The 18606-nt window shown below is 38.7% G+C and overlaps 2 protein-coding genes across 2 annotated transcripts; one reads left to right on the top strand and one right to left on the bottom strand.

Moving 5' to 3' along the window:
• The first annotated feature begins 8042 nt into the window (after nucleotides 1–8042).
• LOC114109297 (keratin-associated protein 21-1-like) lies at nucleotides 8043–8333 on the top strand. The gene has a single exon (XM_027957547.1). The coding sequence runs from the start codon at nucleotides 8043–8045 to the stop codon at nucleotides 8331–8333; it is 291 nt and encodes a 96-aa protein (XP_027813348.1).
• Nucleotides 8334–17280: 8947 nt separating this feature from the next.
• Nucleotides 17281–17846, bottom strand: LOC105605703 (keratin-associated protein 21-1-like). Its single transcript, XM_012107811.3, has one exon. The coding sequence runs from the start codon at nucleotides 17844–17846 to the stop codon at nucleotides 17595–17597; it is 252 nt and encodes an 83-aa protein (XP_011963201.2). The 3' UTR covers nucleotides 17281–17594.
• Between the last annotated feature and the right edge of the window lie 760 nt (nucleotides 17847–18606).

Genomic DNA, 18606 nt, shown 5'->3' with positions numbered 1-18606 from the left:
TAGGCACTTGAGAATAAAGAACTAAGGAATGGCTAAGTTAGAATAAAAATATTCTATGATATTTTCTTTTGATGGAATTGAAAATGGATTTTTAAAATTTATTTTTAATTGAAGGATAATTACTTTGTAATTCTGTGTTGATTTCCACCATACAACAATGCAAATTAGTCATCTTTGGAAGGAATGATGCTAATGCTGAAACTCCAGTACTTTGGCCACTTCATGTGAAGAGTTTACTCATTGGAAAAGACTCTGATGCTGGGAGGGATTGGGGGAAGGAGGAAAAGGGGATGACAGAGGATGGGATGGCTGCATGGCATCGACTCAATGGATGTGAGTTTGAGTGAACTCCAGGAGTTGGTGATGGACAGGGAGGCCTGGCATGCTGCAATTCATGGGGTTGCAAAGAGTTGAACATAACTGAGTGACTGAACTGAACTGATATGCATATCCCCTCCCTCTTCAGCCCCCCTCTCACCCACCCCTATCCCATCTGTCTAGGTAATGACAGAGTTCCAGCTGGGCTCCCTATGTTAATAGCAGCCTCCCATTAGCTATCTATTTTACATATGATAATGCATATAAGTAAATGCTACTTTCTCAGTTAGTCCATCCTCTCCTTCCCCCACTGTCCACAAGTCCATTGTCTATGTCTGTGTCACCACTCCTTCCCTGAAAAATAGACTCATCAGTACCATACTCTAGATTCTACATATATGCATTAATATATAATGTCTGGTTTTCTTTTTTGGACTTACTTTACTCTGTGTAACAAACAGGTTCATCCACTTCACTACAAATTACTTAAGTCCATTTCTTTTATGGCTGAGGAATATTCCATTGTACAGATGCACCATAAATTCTTTATCCATTCATCTGTGAATGGACATTTAGGTTGCTTCCATGTCCCGTCTATTATAAATAGTGCTGCAATGAACACTGGAGTACATGTGCATTTTTGAATTGTGATTTTCTCAGGGTATAAGTCCAGTACTGGAATTGTTGGGTCATTTGGTAGTTTTATTCCCTGTTTTAAAAGGAATCTTAATATTGTTCTCCATGCGAAATGCTGGGTTGGATGAAGCACAAACTGGAATCAAGATTGCTGGGAGAAATATCAATAACCTCAGATATGCAGATGACACCACCTTTATGGGAGAAAGTGAAGAACTAAAGAGCTTCCTAGTGAAAGTGACAGAGAAGGCAATGGCACCCCACTCCAGTACTCTTGCCTGGAAATCCCATGGATGGAGGAGCCTGGTGGGCTGCAGTCTATGGTGTCACTAAGAGTCGGACATGACTGGCATCACTTACACTTTTCACTTTCATGCACTGGAGAAGGAAATGGCAACCCACTCCAATGTTCTTGCCTTGAGAATCCCAGGGGCGGGGGAGCCTGGTGGGCTGCCGCCTATGGGGTCGCACAGGGTCGGACACAACTAAAGTGACTTAGCAGCAGCAGAAGCAGTGAAAGTGAAAGAGGAGAGTAAAAAATTTGGCTTAAAACTCAACATTCAGAGAATGAAGATCATGTCATCTGGTCCCATCACTTCATGGCAAATAGATGGAGAAACAATGGAAACAGCTAGAGACTTTATTTTGGGGGCACCAAAATTACTGCAGATGGTGACTGCAGGCATGAAATTAAAAGACACTTGCTCCTTGGAAGAAAAGCTATGACCAACCCAAACATCATTACTTTGCCAACAAAGGTCTGTCTAGTCAAAGCTATGGTTTTTCCAGTAGTCATGTATGGATGTGAGAGTTGGACTGTGAAGAAAGCTGAGCACCAAAGAATTGATGCTTTTGAAGTGTGGTGTTGGAGAAGACTCTTGAGAGTCCCTTGGACTGCAAGGATATCAGACCAGTCCGTCCTAAAGGAGATCAATCCTAAATATTCATTGGAAGGACTGATACTGAAGCTGGCCACCTAATGCAAAATACTGACTCATTTGAAAAGAGCCTGATGCTGGGAAAGATTGAAGGCAGGAAGAGGAGGAGACAACAGAGGCTGAGAAGATTGGATGGCATCACTGACTCAGTGGACATGAGTTTGAGCAAACTCTGGGAGTTGGTGATGGACAGGGAAACCTGGTATGCTGCAGTCCATGGAGTCACAAAGAGTTGGACACAACTGAGTGACTGGACTGAACTGATAATGACAGTATTTAATATTTTGCATACATTGACCTTTAGGAGATTGTTTTCAGTCATTTAATTGGCAAATAGTTTTGTGTAGCTTTGAGAGGGTCTTATCTTAGTGAAGACAAAGTGGGAACATTATAGACAACTTTCCTGCTCTCACAGGTTCTACAATCTAGCATTTGAAGCAAAAAAAAAATCAGGAAAAATATTAAGGTGATTTCAGACTGACAATTGAGGCAGGGGAATAAAACTGCTTAATAGAAAAAGAGTAAGGATTGAATTATTACAGAGACAGTTGAGGAGGCATTTTGAACTTGTGAAAAATGAGCTGATATCAATTGCAAAAGAGGAGTTAAAAGGACAGTAGCAAGTGTAAAAAAGGAAGAGAAATGTTCTAAATTTTAGAAGAATATGATTTATTAGACACATATGAGATAATTTATATATCCAGGAAGAGTATTTACATTTTAACTTTTAACATATCTTAAAATCCTGAAATGTTGTGACTCCAGTAAAGAACATTTGAGACACTCAGCTTTGGAAAAATTAGAAAATGATGACAATCTATCCAAATACCTTATACTGACACAGCAATGTTTGACTTAATCTATCCCTTTTTATTGGAGAAATATTGATTGAGTGCATATTATGTGCCAAGTACTCTTCTCAGAGCAGGATATTCAGTGATACAAAGAACAGATATTTTTGTTGTTGTTATGGATCAGTATCCAGAGGTTTGAATGGAAATGTGTTAGAAGTAACACAATAAATAGGAGATTTTTCAATAATCCTGGGGGATTGTGATGGTAAAGTTTGTGCTGGCAACAGTACTGCAAAGTAAAGTATTTATGCTAGAGAATTTATAAAGTAGAATTGATAGTTTTGAATGTCAAGGAAGACAGAAAAGGAAAGAAAGGATAGAATAATAAAAATTGGAATGGAAATATATTTCTTTTATGCCTATTCTTAGGGATTAAACATAGTAGAGTCATTAGATTAGAGCAGTGATCAATATCAGAAAAAAAATAGGTAGAATGATTTCTTAACTAAAATAAAACTGTCTAATAATTAATGTTCTCAGAAAATGAAATCAGCAGCTTGGTGAAAATTCCTGTTAAAGTTATTCCAGTCTATAAAATACTGGATTATGACTCATTTTTTGTTGTTAAAATGTGAGTGTCCAGCATAAAGAATCACCTTCCAGATTTTATACTCCATTCAATTTGTATTTCATAGTGTTCAACATAAAAAGTCACTAGAAGTTTGATAATAAATGATAGAAGAAAAAAATACAATACCACGGATATACAAAAAATCATAAGAGAATGCTGTGAATAGTTATAAACTAACAAATTGGATAACCTGGAAGAAACACAAATTTCTAGAAACACAGAGCATACCATGACTGAGTTAAGAAGAAACATAATTTGAACAGACTGATCACTAGAAGTGAAATTAAAGCAGCAATTCAAAAAATTTCCAGCAAACGGGAATTCTACCAAACATATAGAAAATAACTTATATTTATCCCTCTTAAGTTATTCTAACTAATTGAAGATGAGGGAACAGTCCCTAATTTATTCCAATACTAGACCACCATTACCTTGTTACCAAAACTAAAGACACAACAAAAAAGAAAAAAAAAAAAAAACTCAACAAAATGTTTGCAAAACAAATTTAAAAATACAGAGAAGTGTCATTCACTGTATCAAGTTGGATTTAATCCAGGGTCACAAAGACAGCTTAACATATGCAAAGCAATCAATGTGATACACCTATGTTAACAAAAAGAAAGACAAAAAATACATGGTCATTTCAATAAGTAAGAAAAATAAAGTCAGCATCCATTCATGCTAAAAACTCTCATCAAAGTGGTTTGGGGGAAAATATCTGAATATAATAAAGACTGCTTCTAACAAATTCACAGCCAACATAATACTCATTGGTGAAAAGGTGAAATCTTTCCTGCTAAATTCAGGAATAGGACAAGGATGCTCACTCTCACCACTTCTATTTAAAGTAGAATTGGACATTCTAGCTGCAGCAGACAAGAAGAAATAAAATGTATTGGAAAGAAAGAGGTAACACTATCACTACTTGCAGATGACATACTTTGCATAGAGAACTCTAAAGTCTCCACTGAAAATCTATTAGAACTAATAAGTTAATTCAGTAGATTTTATGTTACAAGATTGGTATAGAGAAACCTGTTATGTTTTTATACACTAATTATGAAATATTAGGAAGAGAAAGTAAAAAAAAGATCCTATTTAATTGGTTCTACAAATGATACCTAGGAATCAACTTAAGGAAGCAAAAGATTTATATTCTGAAAACCATAAAACTTTGATAAAGAAAATTGAAAATTATATGCAAAAAAGGATAGCTATCCCATTCCCTTGTACTGGAAAAGTTAATATTATTAAAATGGCCATAATACCCAAAGAAATCTACAGATTTAATGCAATTTCTATCAAAGTACCCATGATATTTTTCACAGAGCTAGACCAAAACCATTCACAGAACTAGAACAATCTTAAAATAGTTCTAAAATTCATAGAAAAATAATATTAAAACTAGAACAACAAAAGACCACTAATTGGCAAAGCACTCTTGAAAAAAAAATGATAACACTGGAGATATAACTTTCCCAAAGTGACTATATTGTAAAACTACAGTAATCAAAATAACACTATATTGGCATTAAAAAACACAGATCAATGGAGCAGAAGACAGAGTCCAGAAACAAACCTCCACACCAGAGATCAGTTAATTTATGACAGAAGAAGCTAGTATATACAGTGGTAAAAAGACAATCTCTTGGACAAGTGATGCTGGGAAAACTGAACAGCCACATATAAATCAATGAGATTAGAACATTCCCTCACACCGTACAAAGAAGTAAACTCAAAATGGGTTAAAGACATAAATGTAAGACCTAAAAATTAAAAACTCTTAGAAGAAAACATGGGCAGAAACTTCTTTGACATAAATTGTATCACTTTTTTTTTTTTGGATCTGTCTCCTAAGCCAAAAGCAATGAAAGCAAAAGTAAACACATGGGACATACTTACACTTAGAAAATTTTTGCATAGCAAAAGAAGCAGTCGATAAGGTAAAAAGGTACCCATTCTCTGCAGAATGGGAGAAAATATGCAAATGATGTGACTGACAAGGTGTTAATACTCAAATTATGTAAACAGCTCAAAATAGAAAAGTTGAAAGACCCAATCAAAAAATGGACAAAAGACCTGAATAGCTATTTTCCAAAGAAGACATACAGATGGCTAACAGGACAAGAAAAGATGTTCAATATTACCAATAATCAGAAAAACACAGATCAAAACAATAATACAATATCAACTTACATCAGTCAGAGTAGCCATCACCAAAACAATCTATAAATATCAAAAGTTTTAGAGGATATGGGGAAAGAAACCACTTAAACACTCTTGGGGAATGTAAATTATTGGTGCAACCACTATGGAAATCAGTATGGAGGTTCCATAGAAACCTAAAAATAGAACAACCATATGATCCAATTCTACTCCTGGGTACATATTCAGAAAAAGTGAAAACACTAATTTGAAAAGATACATATGCTCCAATGTTCATAGCAGTACTGTTATAATATCTCACATAGGGAAGCAACTCAAAGGTCCCTCAAAATATGAATCAATTAAGAAGATATGGTGTACATATACACACAATGGAACATTCAGTTCAGTTCAGTTCAGTTGCTCAATCATGTCCGACTCTTTGCAACCCCATGAATCTCAGCATGCCAGGCCTCCCTGTCCATCACCATCTCCTGGAGTTCACTCAGACTCACGTCCATCGAGTCAGTGATGCCATCCAGCCGTCTCATCCCCTGTCATCCCCTTCTCCTCCTGCCCCCAATCCCTCCCAGCATCAGGGTCTTTTCCAATGAATCGGCTCTTCGCATGAGGTGGCCAGAGTATTGGAGTTTCAGCTTCAACATCAGTCCTTCCAATGAACACCCAGGACTGATCTCCTTTAGGATGGACTGGTTGGATCTCCTTGCAGTCCAAGGAACTCTCAAGAGTCTTCTCCAGCACCACAGTTCAAAAGCATCAATTCTTCGGCTCTCAGCCTTCATCACAGTCCAACTCTCACATCCATACATGACCACTGGAAAAACCATAGTCTTGACTATAAGTGGACCTTTGTTGGCAAAGTAATATCTCTGCTTTTCAATATACTATCTAGGTTGGTCATAACTTTCCTTCCAAGGAGTAAGCATCTTTTAATTTCATGGCTGCAATCACCATTACTCAGACATAAAAATGAGATACTACCATTTGCAGCAAAATGGATGGATCTAAACAGTGGCACCCCACTCCACTACTCTTGCCTGGAGAATCCCATGGGCGGAGGGGCCTGGTAGGCTGCAGTCCATGGGGTTGCTGAGAGTCGTACACGACTGAGCGACCACTTCACTTTCACTTTTCACTTTTCATTTTCACTTTCACTTTTCACTTTCATGCCTTGGAGAAGGAAATGGCAACCCACTCCACTGTTCTTGTCGGGAGAATCCCAGGGACAGGGGAGCCTGGTGTGCTGCTGCCTGTGGGATCGCACAGAGTCAGACACTACTGAAGTAGGTTAGCAGAAAATAGTATGAGTCTTCCCTGGTGGCTCAGATGGTAAAGCATCTGCCCACAATGCAGGAGACCTGGGTTCGATCCCTGGGTTGGGAAGATCTCCTGGAGAAGGAAATGGCAAATGCTTAATGAAAGAAGTTCAGGCAGAGGAATAAGTCAGACAGAGGAAGACAAATACTGTATTACTTCACTTATATGAAAACACTAAAAATTGTAAAATGAAAGCACATGCAAGACAGAAGAGACCCAAAGATATAGAAAATAATCCTTTGGTTATGAAAGGAGAGAGAGAAGAGGAGGGACCAATTAGTGCCATTGGATTAGCAGATGCAAAATATTGCTTATAAGCAGATGAGCAATAAAGATATACTATATGGCATGGTGAATTCTTTATTATGTTGTAATAATATTTAATGGAATATAATCTTCAAAAACATTGAATGATTATGCTCTACACCCAAAACTAACACAATATTGTAAATCAACTATAGCTGAATAAAAAAGAAAACTTCCAAATTTGGAGCCTGCCAGATTCTGAAAATGGTGAATGAAAGTTAGATCTATACAAGATATGCAAAAAATAAAAGTTCACAAACAAAAAAATTTTGACCACATCTTTGATGATGGAAAGGTCCGGTGTTCCTTTCGAGTGAGGAGAAAGGGTATGTTTGGATTTAGGCATCTACAGATAGAAAAACATAAATATGTAGCTGTAAACAAGATTTCTATTCTTAACACTATTGACAGTTTGGACAAGATGTTTTCTTGTTGGGGGCTTCTTTGTGAATGCAGAATCATCAGCATCTTTAGCTTCTATACATGAATTTGCAATGATTCAAGAAAGGAGGTAGGAATATTCTTTTCTTATGGCCAGAGGCAAATGATTTAAGAAAGAAGAGAGAGAAAAGGGGCAAAGTTTTTTTACGTTGCTTCTCACATTTTTAATATAAGATGTATATTAAATGATAGGAAATTCTGAAAATGGGTATCTGTTTAGAGGCACATGATTCTACTGAAAAAATTCTCTGGCAGAGCAAATTAAAATGATGCTCTTTAAATATCTCCAAAATAACTAGCTACTTTAGGCAAATTATCGATTGTCAAAAGTGACCGGCACATCATGGTTGCTTCCATATTTGTTGTCTATGTCAGGGAATGGATGGTATGCTCTGCCAATTACTGACAGCATATAAAGGTCCATGGGAAGGAGAAGACACACACACTTCAGAACCATCGCCTTGCAGTCCACCTGAATCTGCTCCCCTTGACAACATGCGTTGTAACTACTACGGCAGCTCCTATGGCTATGGCTGTGGAAACAGCTATGGCTGCGGATTGAGCCCTTATTATGGCTGTGCTTATGGAACCAGATGTGGCTGTGGATATGGGACTGGCTGTGGATATGGTTCAGGATATGGCTGTGGATTTAGCCCCTATCATGGCTGTGGATACAGCTCCCATTATGGCTGTGGTTATGGAACCAGATGTGGCTGTGGATATGGAACTGGCTACGACAGTTACAGGCCAGTCTGCTACAGGAGATGTTATTCTTCTTGCTGCTAGAATGTCACCACCTAAAACACCATTTATGTCTGAAACCACACATCTAAGATAATGCTGATTCAAAGATTGAAAAGTCGTGATTTCTATATGCAAGAGATCACATGCAAGACAGAGCTTTGACCTTCAACTACCCATTTTTAGATTGGCATCTTTGAGTCCAGAAGCTCCATGGGGGTATCATCTGTCTTTTTTCCAAATGTTAACTTTTACTCCCTTAATCTCTGACTCTCTGTAGTAATGATCCTAATACCCTACTGTTGGGGAAGTCCATTGTTACCAATAAAAATGCTTCACTGTTTCTAACAAATATTTGTGTATTTGCTTGTGCATAATTTTTGTTTTGAGGTGTTATGGCTTCTGTTGAAAACCGAACAAATGTGAACCTGAACTTTGAAGTCCTTCTTGATATAAGCGTTTCTTTTTATACCTGCATCAGAAATAATGTCTTTACAACCTATTTCTTGTTTTTCACATACTTAGGCACTCACATATATAAGCACAAATCTCAGTATTTCAGGACTGGACTTTGCAAATCTCTCTGTGTCTGGGAGGTGAAAGAGGAGGAATGATACTTTATTCAGGAAGTAAATGAAAATTCCAAAATAAACAAGAGGTGGCCTGAGTACTTAAAGGAATAATGGAAAGGAATGGAAATTTTCCAGCATATATGAGAAATAAGAAGCAGAGATAGGTGTCAAACACATGAGACTAAAAAATGCATGTAAAAGTCAAAACATTCTATCATATCATCAGATTTTGATGGAAATGCAAATGTATTTGGTTGTATATATTGATGTTGAAATTGTTTTCAATCACTTAGTTGATCAATAGTTTTGAGTAGTTTTGAAAGGGTCTCATCTTAGACACTGAAGACAAAGTAGAAAAATTATAGAAAAATTTTCAACTCTCACAGTGTTTATATTCTAGTAGGTGAAGAATAAAAAATGATAACTAAGATAATTTCAAACTGACAGTTAGGATGTGGGAACAAAATCATTTAGTGGGAAAGAGAGTAAGGATTGAAGCATTAAAGAGATATTTCAGGGAGATATTTTCACCTTGTGATATCTCATGCCAATTGCAAAGAAAGATTCAAAAGGGCAATAGCAAATGTAAAGGGGAAAAGAAGTCCACGAAGTTTTGGAAGAATACGATTTAGTAAGCATGTATGAGACAGCTTACTTATCCAGTAAAGAGTCTTCACAAACTAACTCTTAACATACCTTCAAAATTTGAAACGGTGTGACTCCCTTAGTTAAAGAGGGCTTCCTTGGTGGCTCAGACAGTAAAGAATCTGCCTGCAGCGCAGACCTGGGGTCAGTCCTTGGGTTGGGAAGATCCCCTGCAGAAGGCAATGACTATCCAACCCAATATTCCTGCCTGAAGTATTCCATGGATAGAGGAGCCTGGCGGGCTACAGTCCATGGGGTTTGCAAAGAGCTGGACACATCTGGACAACTAACCCTTTCATACTTTCACTAGTGAAAGAACACTTGAGACATTCAGCTCAGTGAAATGACAAAATGGTGATAATCAATCCAAATATCTATTAGTTTGTAAATGACACACAAATATTTGAACAGAAATTTGACTTAATCTATCAATTTTTTATTAAAGAAATATTAATTGAACCCAACTTATGTGCAAGGTATTACAACCAGAGCTGGTTATTCCATGATGCACAGAATAGAGGCGGTTCTGCAGGCATCATTAGGTATGGAGAGGCTTGAGTGAAAAGGTTTAGAAATAATGCAATAAAGATGGAAGTCTTTTCAGTAAACCAGGGGAATTGTGGCCAGAAATTCTGCTTTGGCAGTGGCATTGAAAAGCAAAGTGTTTACTGTAGAGAATTTGTGAAGCAAACTTAAAATTTCAAATTGCAAAGAGTATAGGAAAGGTAAGAAAACTGAAGCATAATGATGATTGGAATGATATATTTTCTTTATGCCTATCATTCATGATTAAACATAGCAGAGTCAGAAGATTATACCAGTGATCAATAGAAGAAAAAAAAGGTTGAATGATTTCTCAGCTGAAGGATTAATGCCTAATACTGAAAATTCTCAGAAAATGGAATCAGAAGCTTGATGAAAGTTCCTTCTGAAGACATTCAGCAAAGTATTGGATTATCACTCATCTCCCTGTTGTTGAAATTTGAGTATACAATCGAAGATTTCATGGTTTTTATTGTAAAAAATAGCAAGTATTGGAATCTGCTTAATTATGAAAGATAGTGGTACACTTAAGCAAGTGAGATAAACAAAAATAACACCCTCCTCCCACCAAACTTTAAAATGGAACAATTGACAGTGCTAGTCAGTCAATTGTATAAAATCTAATGAGATTTTGAATTTTTAGATCAAAATGGGGAGAACTGATAGACTTGCAATATGCTAATGGGTCTAATCTGCCTAATTGTTACTTAGATCTTTTTCAGTTTTCTTAATATTTTTCTGTAGTTTTTAGTGTAGAGTTTTATATATATTTTATAAAATATATTCCTAGGAATTTGGTGGGTTTTAATGATATTACAAGTAATAAACATGTTAAAACTTTTTACTTTTGTTAGTTCCTATGTTGCAAATAAATGAAAATCCAACTGAAAAACATAAAATAAAATAGAGCAAGCAAGAGAGTTCCAGAAAAACATCTATTTCTGCTTTATTGACTACGCCAAAGCCTTTGACTGTGCAAATCACAGTAAACTGAGGAAAACCTTTCAAGAGATGGGAATACCAGTCCACCTTGCCTGCCTCCTGAGAAACCTGTATGCAGGTTAAGAAGCAGCAATTAGAACTGAATATGGAACAATGAACTGGTTCCAAATTGGGAAAGCACTAAGTCAAGGCTGTATACTGTCACCCTGCTTATTTATCTTCTAAGCACAGTACATTATGCAAAATGCCAGGCTGGATGAAGCACAAGCTGGAATCAAGATTAGTGGGAGAAATATCAATAACCTCAGACATGCAGATGACACCACCCTTATGGCAGAAAGTGAAGAGGAACTGAAGAGCCTCTTGATGAAAGTGAAAGAGAATTAAATGGCCAGCTTAAAACTCAACATTTAGAAAACAAAGATTATGCAATCTGGTTCCATCAGTTCATGGCAAGTGAAAACTGTGAGTGACTTCATTTTCCTGGGCTAAAAAATTACTGCAGGTGGTGACTGCAGCCATGAAATTAAAAGATGCTTGCTCACTGGAAGAAAAGCTGTGGCCAAACTAGACAGCATATGAAAAAGCAGAGACATGACTTTGTCAACAAAGGTCTGTCTAGTCAAGGCTATGGTTTTTCCAGTAGTCGTGGATGGATGCGAGAGTTGGACTTTAAAGAAAGCTGAGTGCAGAAAAATTGATGCTTTTGAACTGTGGTGTTGGAGAAGACTCTTGAGAGTCCCTTGGACTGCAAGGAGATCCAACCAGTCCATCCTAAAGGAGATCAGTCATGGGTGTTCATTGGAAGGACTGAGGTTGAAGCTGAAACTCCAATACTTTGGCCACCTGATGCAAAGAGCTGACTCATTTGAAAAGATTCTGATTCTGTGAAAGATTGAAGGCAGGAGAAGGGGATGACAAAGGATGAGATGGTTGGATGGCATCACTGACTCAATGGACATGAATTTGTGCAAATTCAGAAAATTGGTGATGGACAGGAAGGTCTGATGTGCTGCAGTCCTTGGGGTTGTAAAGAGTCAGACACGGCTGAGTGACTGAACGGAACTGAACTGAGCTGATATATGTATTTATGTATGAATCTCTCCTCTATCCAGCCAATGAGCCTAGTTCCCAGTGAATTCATAATTTTATGTAGGAGTAACAGGTAGGATTTAAAGAAGAAATGAAGTAATTGTTTTTGTAGCCATGTGTTATGAAAGTTATAAAAAAAATGGAAGGTTATTAGAGTTGTGAGAGTCAGGAAAGAGTTCTGAGAAGATGGGAACTCGACATGAGGCTTGAGTAGGATCTGGCCCGTCAGATAGGTGAGTGGTACAAGTCTTTCTGTGCATTTGTTACCACCAGTGGAGTTGTGTAATCATTAAGCAGACTTAGAGAGGAACTCTCAGACTTTTCTTTTTCTCTTCAGATTATTTAGAGCACAGCACATACTGCTTCCATAAGCAGGAGAGGGCCTGGCCAGGAGAAGCATATGGCAGTGAGCTCACTAGCAGAAGACTATGAGAACTTGGCTCTGACACTCAATTGCTGTGTGATTTCAAGATAGTGACTTAATCACTCTGAGCCTCAGCTTGTTTCTCCCAGTCTTATTTGTCAAGTACCCACTCTATTTATTTTAAGAGGATGTGAAAATGAATTGAGATAATGTGTTAAAAATACATTTTACAGCATGCAATAGCAATTAACTGATTCAGTTCAGTTCAGTTCTGTTCAGCTATTCAGCTGTTTCCAACTCTATACAACCGCATGAACCAGGCCTCTTCCATGCTAGGCCTCCCTGTCCATCACCAATTCCCAGAGCTTAGCCAAATTCATATCCATTGAGCTGTGATACCATCCAACCATCTCATCCTCTGCCATCCTCTTCTCCTCCTGCCCTCAATTTTCCCAGCATCAGGGTATTTTCAAATGAGTCATCTCTTCACATCAGGTGGCCAAAGTACTGGAGTTTCAGCTTCAACATCAGTCCTTCCAATGAACATGCAGGACTGATCTCCTTTAGGATGGACTGGTTGGATCTCCTAGCAGTCCAAGGGACTCTTAAGAGTTTTCTCCAACACCACAGTTCAAAAGCATCAATTCTTTTGCAGTCAGCTTTCTTTAAAGTCCATTTCTATCATTCATACATGACTACTGGAAAAACCATAGCCTTGACTAGACAGACTATTGTTGGCAAAGTAATGTGTCTCCTTTTTAATATGCTGTCTAGGTTGGTCATAACTTTCTTCCAAGAAGCAAGCGTCTTTTAATTTCATGGCTGCAATCACCATCTGCAGTGATTTTGGAGCCCAAAAAAATAAAGCCTGACACTGTTTCCACTGTTTCCCCATCTATGAAAGTGATGGGACCAGATGCCATGGTCATAGTTTTCTGAATGTTGAGCTTTAAGCCAACTTTTTCACTCTCCTCTTTCACTTTCATCAAGAGGCTCTTTAGTGCTTCTTCACTTTCTGCCATAAGGGTGGTGTCATCTGCGTATCTGATGTTCTTGATATTTCTCCCAGCAATCTTGATTCCAGCTTGTGTTTCTTCCAGTCCAGCGTTTCTCATGATGTACTCTGCATATAAGTTAAACAAGCAGGGTGACAATACACAGCCTTGATGCACTCCTTTTCCTATTTGGAACCAGTCTGTTCCATGTCCAGTTCTAACTGCTGCTTCCTGACCTGCATACAGGTTTCTCAAGAGGCAGGTCAGGTGGTCTGGTATTCCTATCTCTTTTATTTTATTTTATTTATTTATTTATTTATTTATTTATTTTTAGTTTTTTTATTTTTTAAATTTTAAAATCTTTAATTCTTACATGCGTTCCCAAACATGAACCCCCCTCCCACCTCCCTCCCCATAACATCTCTCTGGGTCATCCCCATGCACCAGCCCCAAGCATGCTGCATCCTGCGTCAGACATAGTCTGGCGATTCAATACTTACATGATAGTATACATGTTAGACTGTCATTCTCCCAAATCATCCCACCCTCTCCCTCTCCCTCTGAGTCCAAAAGTCCGTTATACACATCTGTGTCTCTTTCCCTGTCTTGCATACAGGGTCGTCATTGCCATCTTCCTAAATCCCATATATATGTGTTAGTATACTGTATTGGTGTTTTTCTTTCTGGCTTACTTCACTCTGTATAATTGGCTCCAGTTTCATCCATCTCATCAGAACTGATTCAAATGAATTCTTTTTAACGGCTGAGTAATACTCCATTGTGTATATGTACCAGAGCTTTCTTATCCATTCATCTGCTGATGGACATCTAGGTTGTTTCCATGTCCTGGCTATTATAAACAGTGCTGCGATGAACATTGGGGTACATGTGTCTCTTTCAATTCTGGTTTCCTCAGTGTGTATGCCCAGAAGTGGGATTGCTGGGTCATAAGGTAGTTCTATTTGCAATTTTTTAAGTCTTTTAGAATTTTCCACAGTTTATTGTGATCCACACAGTCAAAGGCTTTAGCATAGTCAAGAAAGCAGAAATAGATGTTTTTCTGGAACTCTCTTGCTTTTTCCATGATCCAGCGGATGTTGGCAATTTGATCTCTGGTTCCTCTGCCTTTTCTAAATCCAGTTTGAACATCTGGAAGTTCACGGTTTGCATATTGCTGAAACCTGGCTTGGAGAATTTTGAGCATTACTTTACTAGCATATGAGATGAATGAAGTTGTGTGGTAGTTTGAGCATTCTTTGGCATTGTGTTTCTTTGGGATTGCAATGAAAACTGACCTTTTGCAGTTCTGTGGCCACTGCGGAGTTTTCCAAATTTGCTGGCATATTGAGTGCAGCACTTTCACAGCATCATCTTTCAGGATTTGAAAGAGCTCAACTGGAATTCCATCACCTCCACTAGCTCTGTTCGTAGTGATGCTTTCTAAGGCCCACTTGACTTCACATTCCAGTATGTCTGGCTCTAGGTGAGTGATCACACCATCGTGATTATCTGGGTCGTGAAGATATTTTTTGTACAGTTATTCTGTGTATTCTTACCATCTCTTCTGAATATCTTCTGCTTCTGTTAGGTCCATACCATTTCTGTCCTTTATTGAGCCCAAAATGCATGAAATATTCCCTTGGTATATCTTATTTTCTTTAATAAATCTCTAGTCTTTCCCATTCTATTCTTTTCCTCTATTTCTTTGCATTGATCACTGAAGAAGGCTTTCTTATCTCTCCTTGCTATTTTTGGGAACTCTGCATTCAAATGGGTATATCTTTACTTTTCTCCTTTGCTTTTCACTTCTCTTTTTTTTCACAGCTATTTGTAAGGCCTCTTCAGACAGCCATTTTCCTTTTTTTCATTTCTATTTCTTGGAGATGGTCTTGACTCCTTTCTCCTGTACAATGTCACTAAGTCTGTTCATAGTTCATCAGGCACTCTGTCCATCAGATCTAGTCCTTTAAATATATTTCTCACTTTAACTGTATATTTGTAAGGGATTTTATTTAGGTCATGCCTGAATGGTATGTGAACTGTGAACTTCCTGATGTTCAAGCTGGTTTTAGAAAAGACAAAGGAACCAGAGATCAAATTGCCAACATCCACTGGATTATGGAAAAAGCAAGAGAGTTCCAGAAAAACATCTATTTCTGCTTTATTGACTATGCCAAAGCCTTTGACTGTGTGGATCACAATAAACTGTGGAAAATTCTGAAAGAGATGGGAATACCAGATCACCTGACTGCCTCTTGAAAAATCGGTATGCAGGTCAGGGAGCAACAGTTAGAACTGGGCATGGAACAACAGACTGGTTCCAAATAGGAAAAGGAGTACGTCAAGGCTGTATATTGTTACCCTGCTTATTTAACTTATATGCAGAGTACATCATGAGAAATGCTGGACTGGAAGAAACACAAGCTGGAATCAAGATTGCCGGGAGAAATATCAATAACCTCAGATATGCAGATGACACCACCCTTAAGGCAGAAACTGAAGAGGAACTGAAGAGCCTCTTGATGAAAGTGAAAGAGGAGAGTGAAAAACTTGGCATAAGGATCAACATTCAGAAAACGAAGATCATGGCATCCGGTCCCATCTCTCCATGGGAAATAGATGGAGAAACAGTGGAAACAGTGTCAGACTTTATTTTTTGGGGATCCAAAAACACTGCAGATGGTGATTGTAGCCAGAAAATTAAAAGACGCTTACTCCTTGGAAGAAAAGTTATGAGCAATCTAGATAGCATATTGAAAAGCAGAGACATTACTTTGCCGACTAAAGTCCATCTAGTTAAGGCTATGATTTTTCTAGTGGTCATGTATGGATGTGAGAGTTGGACTGTGAAGAAAGCTGAGCGCTGAAGAATTGATGCTTTTGAGCTGTGGTGTTGGAGAAGACTCTTGAGAGTCCCTTGGACTGCAAGGAGATCCAACCAGTCCATTCTGAAGGAGACCAACCCTGGGATTTCCTTGGAAGGACTGATGTTGAAGCTGAAACTCCAATACTTTGGTCACCTCATGTGAAGAGTTGACTCATTGGAAAAGACTCTGATGCTGAGAGGGATTGGGGGCAGGAGGAGAAGGGGACGACAGAGATGAGATGGCTGGATGGCATCACTGACTCGATTGACGTGAGTCTGAGTGAACTGCGGCAGTTGGTGTTGGACAGGAAGGCCTGGCGTGCTGCGATTCATGGGGTCGCAAAGAGTCGGACACGACTGAGTGACTGAACTGAACCAAACTGAACTGAACTGAATGGTTTAGTGGTTTTCCCAACTTTCTTCAATTGAAGTTTGAATTTGGCAGTAAGGAGTTCATGATCTGAGCCACAGTCAGCTCCTGGTCTTGTTTTTGCTGACTGTATAGAGCTTCTCCATCTTTGGCTGCAAAGAATATACATTCCTTAGTTCTTCATTCTCAAGTGCCTAACACCCAACTCTGCTTCCAATTTCTCATTACTTCTGGGAAGTATCTCTTCTATTCCATTTCTCCTTCAGGAAATCAGATTGTCTCTCCTGTACCTGAACTTTGTCATGACCACCTGAATGTGTGTCATTCCTCCTCCACTTGCTCCTCCAACTCCATTCTTGACACAGTGAGATTTTCATGGTTCACCATGGTTCTGGAATACTGTGAGATTTGTGCTTGTGTATGTGAGTGCCTGAGCATGTGAGATACAAGAAATAGTTGGATAAGGTATTATTTGTGGTGCAAATACAAGAAGAAATGCCTGTATTATATCAAAGAACTCAAGGGTCAAGCAACCTCTTAGCCAGGTCTTGAAAGAGGCCATAGTACCTCACAAAAGACTAATTCATAAACAGTACACAAAGATTTTTTAGAAGCAATGAGTCATTTTTATTGAGAATGAGGAGTTATCCAGGCTATAGAATGTTAGGATCAATAACACAGTCATAACAGAGACTCAGAGATTAAGGAGTAAAGGCTAACATTCGGAAGAGTCAGATGATATCACCATTGAACTTCAGACCTCAAAGACATCAATCTAAAAATGAGTAGTTGGAGGTCAAAGCCTCTGTCAAGCATACAATTTCTTGCAAGTAGAAATCACGGGTTACAGATCCTCAAAGCAGTATTATCTTTAGATTCCTCATTTCAGAAGCAGACTAGGCTAAGATGGTGATGTTCTAGCAGCAAAAATAACATCTCCTGTAGCAAACTGGCCAGTAGCTGCTATAGCCAGAGCCATATCCACAGCCATATCTGGTTCCATAACTGCAGCCATAAAAGGGCCTAAATCCACAGCTGTATCCTGTCCCATATCCACAGCCGTATCCTGACCCGTATCCACAGCCGTATCCTGAGCCATATCCACAGCCGTATCTACTTCCATATCCACAGCCATAGCCACAGGAGTTGCCGTAGTAGTTACAACACATGTTGTCAAGGCAAGAGGATTCAGGTGGACTGCAAGAGGATGTTTCTGAAGTGTGTGTGTCTTCTCCTTCCCTTGGACCTTTATATACTGTCAGTAATTGGCAGAGCATACCATTCATTCCCTGACATAGACAACAAACATGGAAGCAACATGATGAGCCAGTCACGTTCCCACTGACAATCAATAATGTTTGCTTAAAGTAGCTCATTATTTTGGAGACTCCTGTTTCATTTTAAGAGCTTCACTTTAATTTGTTCTGCTGACAAACTGTCTTAGTAGAATCGTGTGACCCAAAGCTGATCATTTTCAAAACCTCCTATCATTTAACAGATACCTTATAAAACAAGCTTGTTGGGGAATGTCAGAAAGTTTGCCTCCCTTTCTCTCTCATTTTTCCAAAATACCTGCTTCTGACCACAGGGGAAGGAATATTCCAGTCTCCTTTCCTGAATCATTGCAACTTCCTGTCCGTTTTCTCCTACCCTTTCTGCATTCCTTACCCCTGCCTTGTCTGACTCTCCTCAAATCCTAAGAATCGGATCAGTTCAGTTCAGTTCAGTTCAGTCGCTCAGTCGTGTCCGACTCTTTGCGACCCCATCAATCGCAGCATGCCTGGCCTCCCTGTCCATCACCAACTCCCAAAGTTCACTCAGACTCACCTCCATCGAGTCAGTGATGCCATCCAGCCATCTCATCCTTTGTTGTCCCCTTCTCCTCCTGCCCCCAATCCCTCCCAGCATCAGAGTCTTTTGCAGTGAGTC

This window comes from Ovis aries, chromosome 1 (assembly GCF_016772045.2).
Source record: "Ovis aries strain OAR_USU_Benz2616 breed Rambouillet chromosome 1, ARS-UI_Ramb_v3.0, whole genome shotgun sequence".
Lineage (NCBI taxonomy): Eukaryota > Metazoa > Chordata > Mammalia > Artiodactyla > Bovidae > Ovis > Ovis aries.
Note: the sequence above shows the minus strand (reverse complement) of the source record. Positions and strands in the feature narration are given on the sequence as shown.

Excerpts from the sequence above, each read along its gene's own strand:
- LOC114109297 (XM_027957547.1), top strand. The coding sequence starts at position 8,043 with ATGCGTTGTAACTACTACGGCAGCTCCTATGGCTATGGCTGTGGAAAC.
- LOC105605703 (XM_012107811.3), bottom strand. The coding sequence starts at position 17,846 with ATGTGTTGTAACTACTACGGCAACTCCTGTGGCTATGGCTGTGGATAT.